We start from the raw sequence: 14,388 nt of genomic DNA, 5'->3' as shown, positions 1-14,388 counted from the left end.
AAAAATTCTTTTTTCTAATGAAGATGGCAATGGCATGAATCGATACCTAGCACCTAGGGTTGGGTGAGCACACTATGAAATGTTGAATACCATTCTACAACGTAATTGTAAGAGAAAATCATATATACCATTTAGTGATGCAACCATTCACATGTGATACATGTTAATCTTGATATATAAAGCTTGAAAGCAATGGAGGATCACCAAATCTTGAGCTGAAACTTCAATTTTGCTAGGAGCCAATAGTTGTTAATTATTAGTATACCTAATTAAAAGCATACTATATAAATTAAGCGTAAATATGTGATTTTATAAGAGATTTATATATCCCCTTGATTATAAACCTCGATAATTACTTGGATTCAAATCTTGGATGATTTTGTGCAGTAGAACTCTGCCAAAAGAATGAGCTCAGCCGCCACGATATAGAGTTAATATACCTATTATAAACAATCCTGTTCTTTTAAACTAAACTTCCACTCAGGTGATGTCAATGCTGGTTAGTTTCATCTTTAATTTAATTAATGCCTTGTGATACAGCAATAAAAGAAGTGTACCTTTCTATGAGATAAGCCATTCACCAAAAAGAATGTGTATTAAATTGGCCTGTTGCATGCACACACTACTTTAACCGATTTTTGATTATGTATATGAGAGAAGAAAGCATAAAAACCTGGACAGCTGTTTGATAATCTACAGCACTAACAGGGATTGGAAGTTCTTGGTTCTACTTTTGAATTAATTGTGGGTACTTAGAGATGGCTATGATCGAGAGACAATGTTTGTTGGTATATGAAATTATATATACATGACTACTTCATTTTGTATTAGTGTTTGGTGTACAAATTGAGTTAAAACAAGCATCGGTTTGTCCTTCCCATGCTTGATTTTACGTTTAATATCAAGAAATTATTTCAATTTAAAATTTTAAAATATTAAATGAGATTTCAAGATATGATTTATATTATTTTCTAATATATTTTCTCAAATAAAAATTTAAATTTTATATTTGTAACTTGCACAAGTCCACATTATCTTGTGTTTAATTTTATTTATTGGAATAAAGGTGATGAGATCCAAACTCATGACTGTTTGATTATCAATGATATGAAATAATATGTTAAAAAATCATCTCAATTTAAAAATTTAAATTATTATATGAAACCCTAAGATATAATTTATATTATTCTTTACAATCCAATATCTCCCAAAACAATAATCTGTATTCACAAATCTATTTTTTCATCCAGCTCCATTTACATACCCGACACATAACAACCAAGTTACATTTGCATACATATTATCTAAACATATTTTTCATAAAAATTATATAGAGAGAAATTAGTTGCTGAGATCTATAGGCCCAAAAGTTGAAGTCTGAGTACAATTTGATGGAACATCTTCTGGAATTGTCAGTGAAATTTGTACAAAAATACAAAAGCCACCCACTCCACCTCTCAACACTTGAAATAAAAGTCTATGGTTTAATATAAATCCAGCTCATGATTCATGCTTAGTTCCTCTAATGTCCATCACTCGTAGCTTAAAACACAATGTGACTCAAGGCTAGCTTCGCATGGTTTCTTTCTGTCTCTCACAAGTTGTTTGTGCTGCCTAGTCGCTGTTTCGAGTCTTTGTTCTCATCACCTTCACTTCACACACGGACCTTGACCTGAGATATTGCATGACAGTGGGATCTAAAAGCAATAGTCAATAGAGACTGCAATTATTATGCGTATGCTGTAGAAGAATGGTTGTAGCTGTGGTAGAGCAAGCTTTCTTCGAACCATGCATGTCCTGCCTGCACCAGTACGCGTGGACAAACTGGGGAAATTGCTGACATGATTTTTAGGTCAAGAGGTCAGGTCATTAACTCAGCTGCATCAATGGTTGGTTTTGGTGGTATCTTCCTGCATAAATCAATCCACATTAGGTATTTAAGTGCTCCACTATCAGCCTACGAGTCTCCAATTTGTTGAGCATAAAATGAAACCAACTGGGTCCACTACTCATGCACTTTTGTCCAAACATGGTCTGAGACTTCACTCAAGTTTTAAAAATTTGGACCTTCTAATGGCAAGTTAGATAAAGAGAGCTTCTTGTAGTGGCAAAGCCTTGAGCACTCACCCACCAAACTTGACTTTCTAATTTTCTTTTCTAAAGTATATTGAAATTAAAAAATTGTATTCAATTGATGTTTTTAAACTTTTTTTTTATGATATATATATATATATATATATATATATATATATTAAAACTATCTAAAAATATATATTTTAATCTATAAATATATTTTGAAAAGCATTTTCAAACTCGACTCTACACATCTAATTAATAACAGTAGTGATATACTATATTTGATTAAGAGTTCAGCATTAGACCTAATAAAATCTCTTGGATTGTGAACTTTATAACCATGAGAAGATGAAATCTCGAAGAAAATTCTCTTCGGTCCTGAATTTGAATAAACTAGGTGGGATTCACTTTGTGAAAAGGCTATGCCTACGAGGATGGCTGGTTGCTTTGGGTTTATATGAAATGAAATAAAGGCAAAAGGGATTACTTTTTACTAACCTGGGTTGAAAGATCACTGGTTGTAGTGTTTAATCATCCTTTTGTTATTTTAATCATCACCTATATATCTTTTATGTTATAATTCTTTCATGGGTTTTTTATCCTTTTTTTTTCCTTTAATTAAAAAAAAAAGGCTCATATTATAAAATTAAACTTGGTCATTCTACATAGACAGTGATTATATATATATATAATACATTTCTCTGCCCACTTCTGAAGCCTCCACTCAGCTCCAGGAGCTAATAACAATGGGACACAAGAATGCCTGCGGCTGACTGTGTCTTTTCCCAGGAAGCAGACTTACAAAGTTGGTGTACATATACTATATATGATTAATATGTATAATGTATGTAGCTCAAAGTGATACACTGACCATAGAGGCATAAAATTTCTATTCTGTTTATATCAATTGGCAAGGAAAAAAACACAAAAGAGAATAATTAATGTGTGGGATAATTACAAAAACTATTTTATAGTTTGATCTGAATTTTACTCTACCTCCGTACTTTTATAAATTACACTTTCCATCCTGAATCAAACAAAATATTCAAATAAAATAAATTATTGAGGATGTATACTGTTATTGAACATATAAACTATAAGATAAAAAATGTAATTTTTTAAAGTATAGAGAGAAAGTACAATTTAGATTAAACTATAGAAGGGTTTTTGAAATTATCCATTAATAATTTAAAACTTGATCGGACTAGCTTAATTACACAAAGAAAGGAAATCAACAAAATCTTTATACATATTTTTAAAACAATGTTATGTTTTTCTTCCATTAGTTACTTGGTTCTTTCAGTTCAGTATTCCACTAGTAACGATAAAGCAGAAACAATCCAAACAGTTGCACATCAAATAGAAAATGGTGAAGGAATCTCACACAAAAGAGGGGAATCTGTAAAAACAAATACTAGAAAAAAGAACCATTTTCTCTCACCACAAAGACATATAAAATACCTCAGTCTCCATTTTTACAACACCAATCGCCCCTTAACAACCACAATAAATACCATACATAACAGTGTTACCCCTCAACCATTGTTGATGAGACTTTCAAACACCACCAATTGTTTCCCTCTCCCTCTCAGTTCAACTCGCTAGCCACTAATCAGTCATCATCATTGACAACTGATACCTTTTCTTCTTTATTGTTGTTAATACCTCCTCTCTTAATTTTTTTACCAAAATCAGCCCCTTTAACTGATGCCTCAACATTACTTCTCCACCGTAGATCTACTCTCATGGCAACCATCTCTCTCCAGCAACGTCATGCCCAGTAGCTCCACACTATGAGCCACCATATCCTCAGCAAGCTTAAGTAGCTCCTCCATCAGCACTCATAGCCTCTCTCTCTACCATTAGTCAACTTTTCTCTACATCAACTTCACATACAACAACTCCTCCACATCTTAACCAACGTTGCTTTAGCTCCTCCTCACATAGAAAATAGACAAGGAAACACATCCTCCACTATGGTAAAAACCAGTAAAGAAAGGGAGATAAAAGTAAGAAAGAGGAGGAGAGAGAAAGTCAAAACTTGAGGTGTCTAAATCTCCTGCCTCGAGTAGCATTGAGTGTCACCACTAGTTTATGAGCGAATAGGACATAGAGGAGCACCAGATCCACCAACCCACTTCCTTCAAGCAGCAACGATAGCGGCGGCGGCGGCGTGTAGATACATGTGTTGCCATTGTTCCAGCAAACTTTCGAACTTGATTTTAGTGGATTCTAAACACACCAAACACCTTGAAAGTTCGATTCATAACCTTAAATAATTTTGTGGACAAATTGCTATAATGTTGTGATATTTAGGATCAAATCTCTCTGGATTTCTAACTTCAGCTCCTTTGTGGCACATGAGTTGTGAATGAGCTTGCTTTCTTCTTATATCTTTTTAAGTCAAGATCTTTTAGACCAATTTCTTGATCTATCAAACTAGAATTTGTTCATCATAGCAAACCCGTCATGGTAGGCTGATATAATTTAGAAACACCATCAAATCATAAAACTCACAAACAAAAAATGATGCAACTTACCTCAAGTAACACGTACTAGGGGTGCTAATATCTTTCATTTACGCAACCAGTCTCTTGCCTAGAATCTCTAAAGACTAGTTAGGTTTTCTAGTAACCATAACACTAGACGGTGACTCCTTATCCAAACAAAGACCTCTCAACTCGCTCGGGAAAGGTTGACGTGATGTCGTGCTCTCGCAAGGGGGTACGACACCTTGTTATCTTGTGCAAAAAATATCAAACTAACAAGTGGTGCAAGTGGAAACTTTTCGTAGTAATATTGTTGAACATGTAGCTTTTTGTTAAAAATTAATATAAATTATTTTCAGTGTTTTATTCAATAATTAAATTTTTTTAGTTAAAATGATTTTTTAATATATTATTATATTATTGATTTGCAAACAACCACAAATTCAATACTCATCACCCTTTACTAAATAAAAATTAAACAATATTAGAAAATAATATAAAATCTCTTTTAAAGTCTCTTTCAATATGTTAAGTTTAAGTTTTTTAATTGAGATAATTGTTTTGATTTTTTTTTTCCGAAAACATGAGCCCTTGCTATTTTGAACAATCAAGAGCATAATAACACAACTTTAATTGATAAGCATCATTATTAAGAGAAACAATTATTTGAGTTCTGGTAATTATTAGTCCATTCTATGTTCTATAATGTAATTTGCTGTAATAACAAGTGAAATCATTATCAATCCTTGACCAAAAAGAGCACAACAATATATTGTCCCCTTTTACGGTTTTTGAGTTACACGAGTAAAAGGAGATCCAGTACTGACCAATTCCTTGCCTTGTTCCCACTATCAAATCCTGATTCCAGGAATGATAATTCTATCTTATTTTGCTCAAAATGTCTCCATAGGGATGGAATGAAGGTGCCATTAGACTACAAGTGCCACTGCTGCCAACACAAAGCTACATCACTAAATAACAAAGATTGCTACTGAAGTATCCTGAGTTAGCCTGGACAGCAAAGATTATGCGTCTAAAACTAATAGCACAGACGGATTAGTTGATCACATATGAATGACAACTCTGCAATAATCCACACGTGAGTTACCTTTGCCATGAGTACGTATATGCTAGTAAAAAATGAAGAGGTTGATCATGAGATGAAGGGAAAAGACAGGAGATAATTAATCGAGAAAATTCACTTCGCTTGCTGCACTAAATATGTGTTGCGAAAGCTAGCTAGGTGGTCAAATTCATGATTCGATGCCCTCTGTGGTCGCCATACATATATGTATATATCAACTTTTCCTAAAAGTAGAAAAGAGATACTGCAAAGTTAAGGAGCAGAAGACCCACTAATTTCTTCTCAAAACAAAACACCTCTCAGTGTCAATCCAAAAACAAAACTCCAAAAGAAACATACAGTAACCCATCACTCCAATTATTTCAAACCCCACACACACCCTTTCTTTCTACACATCCCATGACTCAATCCAAATAAATCCCTCCCTTCCCTCTCGTTCGTTCCCCAGAGCAAGAAGTACTGCTAGCTACCAACCAAAACATTAAAAACATGCCAGCCTCTCAAGCACTACTTGTCTTGGTGGTGGTAATGTTATTACAGCTTGCAATAAGCACCACCACCACCAAAACCTCCACCAACACCTCTACCGCTACCACTCATCATGACAACATTTCCAAAGCCAAAACCAAAACCACTTTATACCCTGATTTTCAACTCTTGAACGTGAAACAAGCATTAACAGAAACAAAAACTAGGCCCATAAAACCATCCCAGTATCAAGAACTATTCAAGACCAATCCAAATGATAGCGAAAGTGGGGGAAAGCAGAAACTAAAACTTGTCCACAGAGACAAGGTATCTTTCAGCAACAAGTTACATAACCATAGCCACGTTTTTCATGCACGCATGCATAGAGACGTGAAGAGGGTGGCTAGCCTTATACACCGCCTTTCAAGTGGCAGCGCCGCCAAGTATGAGGTAGAAGATTTTGGGTCAGATGTGGTGTCAGGCATGAACCAAGGTAGTGGAGAATATTTTGTTAGGATAGGACTTGGTAGTCCGCCGAGAAGTCAATACATGGTTATTGATTCGGGCAGTGATATTGTTTGGGTTCAATGTAAACCCTGCACCCAATGTTATCATCAAACCGACCCGCTATTTGACCCGGCAGACTCAGCATCATTTATGGGGGTGTCTTGTAGCTCGGCAGTTTGTGACCGGGTGGAGAATGCGGGTTGTAATTCGGGTCGGTGTCGCTACGAGGTATCATATGGTGATGGATCGTATACAAAAGGGACTCTTGCCCTCGAAACACTTACATTTGGACGAACCGTGGTTCGAAATGTGGCTATCGGATGCGGGCATAGTAATCGGGGCATGTTTGTTGGTGCTGCCGGCTTATTGGGACTTGGAGGTGGATCCATGTCATTTATGGGTCAATTGAGTGGTCAGACCGGGAATGCATTTAGTTATTGTTTAGTGAGCAGGGGGACTAATACAAATGGATTTTTGGAATTCGGGTCTGAAGCAATGCCCGTGGGAGCTGCATGGATCCCTTTGGTTCGAAACCCGCGGGCACCGAGCTTTTACTATATCAGACTTTTGGGTCTCGGAGTTGGAGACACGAGGGTGCCTGTATCTGAAGATGTATTCCAATTAAATGAACTGGGAAGTGGAGGTGTTGTTATGGACACTGGGACGGCTGTGACTCGGTTCCCTACGGTGGCTTACGAAGCGTTTCGTAATGCCTTTATTGAGCAAACCCAAAACCTCCCCCGGGCTTCTGGAGTATCCATATTTGATACTTGTTATAACCTATTCGGGTTTCTGTCAGTTCGGGTACCGACTGTTTCATTTTACTTCTCAGGCGGGCCAATCCTAACCATTCCAGCAAATAACTTCTTAATTCCAGTGGATGATGCAGGAACCTTTTGTTTTGCATTTGCTCCTTCCCCATCAGGGCTTTCCATCCTCGGAAACATTCAACAAGAAGGGATTCAAATTTCTGTTGACGAAGCTAATGAATTCGTAGGCTTTGGCCCGAATATTTGCTGAGTAGGAATTTTGCTAGTCTTTAATTATAGTTACGAAGATATTTATTATGTGTAAGAAGTATTATAGTATACACATAGTTAAGAAGGGGTATGTGTTAATATCCTGTGATGTTTGTCCTAGTATTGAAGTGTTATTATATATAGTATATGGAACTAGAGCTGTGCTTTTCTCCTTGTGAAGAAGTGTGCACAGATCAATGTAATTAATGGTTGATAAAGATTATGCAAAAGAGGTGATTATGATTAAACAAAAGATCAGAGTTTAATAGTCAAAACATTCCCAGCTGAAATTCTCCAATGGTCAAAAGCATGATCACCAGAAAAGATAATTTGCATGGGTATTAGGCCACCCATGGTAGGATCCAAGAGGCTCCTTTTACACCCATGTTAGCGTACCAGACGCAATTCAGTCTCCAATAGTGGGTGGAACTGACCCCAAACACTGATTTTTGCTCATTGCCTACCACCTTTATTTCCCGTCTTCATAGTACAGAGAGATTCCTCTCCCTTTCTCATCCACAAGTCTATGGCAGTACTGTTAAAATCATGAGGGAAGGGAGCCACCACCAAGGTGGGCATGTGAACGCATCACTAGCTAGGAGAGCTTTGGTCTGCCTGGTGTAACCTAAGTTGGAGTGCATTCAAGCAATGACTTTTACAAAGGTGTTGGCTTTTTCCTTCTTTTGATATGTTTGGGAGCATAACAATTGCTTTAGTCCCTTTTCATGTCAGATTAAGGATCAGAACAACTCAATCTGACTACATCCCATTTCCCATTTCCCATTTCTGATTCAACTAACAGATGGTAGCTAGATCGATGACATTTTATGAGTGCTAAATACTATTGCTTTCTCTGATAACCCTCCTAGGGCTTTGCAAGCACTTTAGAGGCCCACAAAAGTGAGGGTTTGTTGTGGTGAAATTGGTGAAAGTGAAAAGGAATCAATAAAAGCAATCTAAGATTTGCACAGAAATTAGGATCGTTGAGGATATACTTCAAGTTTCTTTCTGGACTTTTGGCGAAAACCTTCACCTTATTGCCAGAACATTGCGTGACCGAGTGTGGCTCAACTTGTCAGTACATGTCTCGACTAAGATTTTGCCTTTTCCTTCAATGTATATCTGTACAGTACTCTTCAGAACATTTTGCAAACATCAATCCCTCAATTTCTGATGCTATGCAGTCCAACTTGCAACCATTCTTATGATTCATGCTAAACTTGGGAAACATAAAATTACCGAGGAATCATGATGAATCCTGAAGGTCAAATTCCACCACTATCGTACATTCTGCAACTCACAGATCGATGCAGTGGTTATGGGAACAAGCAAAAGCCAAAGTGAACATGCATCAACCAATCTGATTATCCATTTAAATTATTACACCAAACAGCTTCACAGGTCAAAGAATCAAGAAACAAGAAGGCAGCAAGGCTAAGAAAGGATCCAAGAAAAAACAGTTCATCCTTAAATACAAATCCCAATTTTAACTATTATAATCAATCATTATTTCATTCTCTTATTAGATAGATTTCAATTTTTTTAATAAATTAACGAGGAAAAAAAAAAGAAGCTTTCAGTTCATTACTATTTTGCAAGTGATGGGTTTTTTTTTTCAAAAAAATAAATGAAGCTTAAAAGGGACAAACAAAAGCAAGTGCACAAAGGTTAAATAGGTTAGATAGATAAAATTCCATCCAATTAGCTTGCTTTTCTGCCATTCCCATGGGACCGATATTCATCCAAAGTAGATAGAAAATATTCTTAGTCATCTTACAAGACAACCTTTCTTAGTCCTCCATCTCCCTTCAACTAAACTAGAATATCTAAAGATGTTTGAACTAACTAGAAAATCTATGAACTTTGATCACATTGTAAATTTTCTTTTAGTCAATTAATTTATATATATTTTTTAATGATACTAACTAAATCTTAATAATATTATTCCTCAATTAATTACTAAAAAAAGAAAAGTTGGCCATGATGATCATGTTCAAGGTCAAGCCAGTACTCTTCATCCACTTTTTCCAACCTTCAACCAACCATTAATTATTAAATTGTAAGGATTTTTCTCTTCTTTTTTAAGCTCCGATTCATATTCAACGATGCAAGAAACGCAGGCACTGGTTAATTTCCTATATGTCCTTAACTGTTCACGCATCATCTTGCACAGAAACAAAGAAAATCCGCCGTCCCCCCTGTGAGTCAGTGTTTACAGTAAGTGGCAGGTTCGTAAATATAAACGGAATATTGGACTTTCTATAGTATAAAATGCCGAAGCAAACGACGCCATTTTGATTTCAATTTCAGAACGATGGACATCCTCACTCATCACAACAAACGAAGTGTCGTTTTGGACCTCGTAACAAAATTGATTACAATTTCAGGGCATGACGTTCATCAAAATTTCCAATGGAATCCTTGTACCTTATTTTTTTTGCCTTGCTTTTTAAATTTTAAAAAATGATCAACCAGATTTTATTTTTCAAAAAATCGATATCTTCATATATGTATATGAAAGGATCGTGACATAGTTTCGATAATAATATAGTATAAGTTTCAATAATAATATAAAAAAATATACAAGTGTTATAGATATTAGACTAGATAGGTGTTTTGAGTTATATTGTAAGCCGGGTCAAATTTTTTATAATATGAAAGTATATTGTTTAGGCGACACCAATATTTCTTTTTTTAAAAAAGAAAAATCTAATATCTGAGTTAATTATTAACTTAAGTGAGTTCAATAAACTTAATTAATTTGATAATATAATTAAATAACTTTAAAAATATAGTTATAAAAACTTACTCGATAGTTAGTTTAATAGAGAATGGATGGAGAGTTATTTTGTTTGACATGAAATAGGTTTAGGATACAATTGATAAAATTAAAATATTTAAGACTTAATTGAGACTGGAGTCATACGTTTGGGACCAAACCGTGCATTTAATTTATTGAACAAAATTCTGGCTCTAAGAAGCGACGGCGTATTTGCTCTATCTGGTCCCATTTTTCCTCGTTACGAATCAACGAGGAGAGAGCTAAGAACCGTGCTGTCGTTTAAATCCTTCACGATCACGACGTCGTTTCTGCTTCAATGGAAGCCTCAGAAACTAACACCGCCACCACATCGACCGCTAATCCAAACCCTAACAACACTAACTGAATACTATCGTCAACACCAGTGTGGTCAACAATCGATGGACCACTAGGTCTAATAGAAGACGAATCGTTAACCTACGCACGTAGATTTTACAAATTCGGATTCGCATTCTTGCCTGGGCTTTGGGCCGTCAGTTGCTTCTACTTCTGGCCTGTTCTCTTCGATTCTCGCACTTTCCCTCGCATTCGTCCTTGTAGGTAAAAAAAATTCCAAATCTCGCAACATTGTAAATGATTTGGATTGTTTCACTTGAAATTTGTATGCCGAGATCGAATTGATTACTTCTTTGCAAGCTTCCATTTTGTTGGTTAGTTTAATGAATAGTTGCTGTCTTTCTTGGATAACAGAGTGTAAACATTGCCTATATTATGTATGAGTAGTGTGTGTTTTGAACGAGTGAGGTATGTGGCTCAAGTGGTATTGTTCTGCCTTCCTTGCAACGTTTAGGGAAAACAGTGTTCCTTACTGAGTCATTTTCTCTTGATATTGTTTCACTTTGTTAGTTTTTTTTCATATTGCAAAAAAAGGGGATTGTGTTATCTTATTTGGGGCTGGTTGACGTTAGGGGAACCTCTGGCAAGAAAAAAAAATTGTTAGGTGAAAAGAATGCCATCAAACTCATCTGTTATGTAGCAATGATCTATAATGTAGTTAATGCTCTCATGAACTTACCATTGAAGCATGAACTTAACTTCTTTCTGTTGAGGTTGGTTTTGGCTGTTGATTATGTTCTTAGATCAGCTAGCAGTTGGGTTCACAGTATTTACAACTCTTCTTCTTTCGTGGGCCTAACATTTTCCATTGGAGGGGAGCAACTCTTTGGCCTTGGCTAGGATAAACTACGAATGTACAATGCTGCTGATAGATTAGGCTTGACAGGTTGGATTTAGTCATATGCTCCTGCATGACAGTCTCAATGTTCTTCCTTACCCTTTCGACTGCGGGGCGTGTAGAAAAACAAGTCAATGAGACCTTTTCAAATCCAGCAGCAGACTCCTGAAACAAAGGAGATAAAGATAACAAGTTTTCAATTTCGAATGTATATCATGTACAGGCTAACTACTAGGATGTTTGTTGCATTTCTGCTCTACCTCTGTCAAACTGAAAGTCTTTTTAAAGACATCTTGAATGCATACAAAATAGTTGCAGAAGAACAAACAAAAGACTCTTTAAACTTTCTCTCCAGTCTCTTTGAGTTTCTATATGACACTATTCAGCTATCATTTAGTTCCTTTTCTTTTTCTTTCCTATATTAGCATTGTTGTCGGGTTTTGAACACATTCTGTCATTGGAGCAACTTAAATTGCTATGTCTTTTTCAGCCACACTGTCTGTGTTGAAGTATTTATCCCCCGAAGTAAATGAAAGAAGATTTATGGTGAGCCTCATATCCTATGCTTGTTTTTTAGAATAAGGTATATGTTTAGTTTCGACTTCCCTTGTTATGTTTTTTCCTACAAGAAGCATCTGGATTGTTTATGTCTGCAATTTTTGAAGTCCCTAGCCCTTACACTGCGATGGCAGTAATTACTTGGATAATAACTTAAGCTGTCATTAGTTGTCTGGTTCGGAGTTGTTGATTGGTTTGATTGATTCAAGAAAGCTACAGAGATTCTTGATTTGCATGCTGTTTAATTCATAGTCCCATAAAACACAGGTATTAAGCATAATAAGGTTTAAGCTAGTTGCTCAACTAAAAGCCTACCATCACCATGGTTCTGTCTTAAAACTCTGAACCTATATCACATATAGCTCTACCATGAATATCGTGGAGGTCTTTGGACAGTTAAATTTCAAGATGCCCTTGAAGATAATGGGCATGTAAGGTCTTTAGGATGTCCAGCCTTCATTAGTCAATGGGCCTCGTGTTACTAAAGATGGCATATATGCCAGTTGGGTACTCAAGATTCGGAACTTAATATTATCCATATTTATATTCGAATCCAAAACGATTAGATAAATCCAATTCATTACATGGCATTGGCAGGTATGGATTTTAAATATTTGAAGCTGATCTTATCAAATTTTTGGTTAAAATAGTTACCAAGTTTTGCAAAAATAACTCCTAATCTGAATGCATACTTTAAATAAATCTAATAAGAAAATCATTTTGCAAATTATATAATCAATTTGATTAATTTCAATCGAAATTGCCCAACAAAATTCATAAAACTGTTCAATTTGATTGATTTTAGGTTATTTTTACTGATATTCCGAATAATTCAATTAATTTTCTCACCCCTGCTTTAGCTTCAGCAGATCGATGAAGCACCACCAAGATAGCCCATATGAATCGATCTCACTGCCTTCAGTATCCATCATGCTAGCAACAACAAAACCTTTCTCTTCATTCAATATCCTCACATGTTCAGTTACTCTTTTATGCCACTCACGCGTCCTATATATGACACATGATAATTTGTGCAACATTCATGCCATCAAAGAACCTCCAATTCCTCAAATCCACAAGTCGCCGGTCGAATGAGCACACCTGTGATATGGATCATGGATGTATCCATATACATATATCAAGTTTCGGGTCAGATAGAATAATATTTATTATTTATAACATTGGTGGTTTTTTGGGGTTTTATTATCCAAATTTGATCTAAACAATAACTATTTATAGAATATTTAATTTATTTGGGTCGGTTTGGATGATCCATCATGCATCAAGCATTGATGTAATTGTCATCCTAACGATGACAAATGGATGGGGAAGTGTTCATAAGAGACGAAACCTCCCATTGATATGGTGAACGACTTTCATAGGTGTTCTTCTATGTTGTTAAACACTAAGCTTGCATGTCTTCCCTTCAGAGTTGGGATTCATAAATTCAGACTCCCCATTTGGGATGTATTCTACTTATCAGTTTGCAAGAAAAGGGAAGGGGAGTTAGCTAGCTAGCCACCAAATCCCCGTCACCAGATTCTGGCAAAACCTTGAAGACGGGAAGCAGCACTACCAGCAGCCACCAACGTTTTTAAGCATCAAAACACAAACCCCATAAGCAATGAACATATGAATTCTCACGATTCCTTGTGACTTATTCTTCAATGTAGAAGCAGGAGTACGGAGGCCACCTCATCCTTGGGATATCTTGTCTAATACTCTTGTTACAGCCCGATCAAGTCTCATATTTAAAATAGCATGTTTTGTGCTGTTAAAATCAAAGGAATGCAATTTGAGAGGTGTAGTTTAACTGGTCAGGTTTTGGATTTACTTTTTAAAAATTATTAGTTTGAGTTTTACAAATCTCATGGTTACTGGAGGCTTACATGGTTATAACTTCAGGACCCCTGAAATTAGTCGAGGTGCGCGCAAACTGGTCCGAACACCCATGTTAATCAAAAAAAAATTTGAAGTAATGCAATTGCATTTTAGCCCTTCAACTTTACTGGTTTTCTAAGCTGGATTGAAAATGCAGTTTATTTCAAAACGAATGATGCAAGGTTACTGTTAAGTTAACTTCTTGGACTTGGAAACAAGAGTTTTTACAACGGGAATAACTAATTGTGGACATGAGTTATAAAGAAGTGAGAAAAAGTAAGAGTAGCTCTGCTGTCATTTTCTATTTAGAG

The 14,388-nt window shown here is 35.8% G+C and overlaps 1 protein-coding gene and 1 long non-coding RNA gene across 2 annotated transcripts; both read left to right on the top strand.

Annotated features, from left to right (window-relative positions):
* The first annotated feature begins 6,005 nt into the window (after positions 1 to 6,005).
* On the top strand, positions 6,006 to 7,896 carry LOC7466736 (protein ASPARTIC PROTEASE IN GUARD CELL 2). The gene has a single exon (XM_002309876.4). The coding sequence runs from the start codon at positions 6,139 to 6,141 to the stop codon at positions 7,642 to 7,644; it is 1,506 nt and encodes a 501-aa protein (XP_002309912.2). The 5' UTR covers positions 6,006 to 6,138; the 3' UTR covers positions 7,645 to 7,896.
* Positions 7,897 to 10,594: 2,698 nt separating this feature from the next.
* On the top strand, positions 10,595 to 12,043 carry LOC18100912 (uncharacterized). Its single transcript, XR_002982851.2, has 2 exons — positions 10,595 to 11,004; positions 11,544 to 12,043. It is a non-coding gene; the product is annotated as an uncharacterized LOC18100912 (long non-coding RNA).
* The last annotated feature ends 2,345 nt before the right edge of the window (positions 12,044 to 14,388 follow it).

This window comes from Populus trichocarpa, chromosome 7 (assembly GCF_000002775.5).
Source record: "Populus trichocarpa isolate Nisqually-1 chromosome 7, P.trichocarpa_v4.1, whole genome shotgun sequence".
Lineage (NCBI taxonomy): Eukaryota > Viridiplantae > Streptophyta > Magnoliopsida > Malpighiales > Salicaceae > Populus > Populus trichocarpa.
Note: the sequence above shows the minus strand (reverse complement) of the source record. Positions and strands in the feature narration are given on the sequence as shown.

Excerpts from the sequence above, each read along its gene's own strand:
- LOC7466736 (XM_002309876.4), top strand. The coding sequence starts at position 6,139 with ATGCCAGCCTCTCAAGCACTACTTGTCTTGGTGGTGGTAATGTTATTA.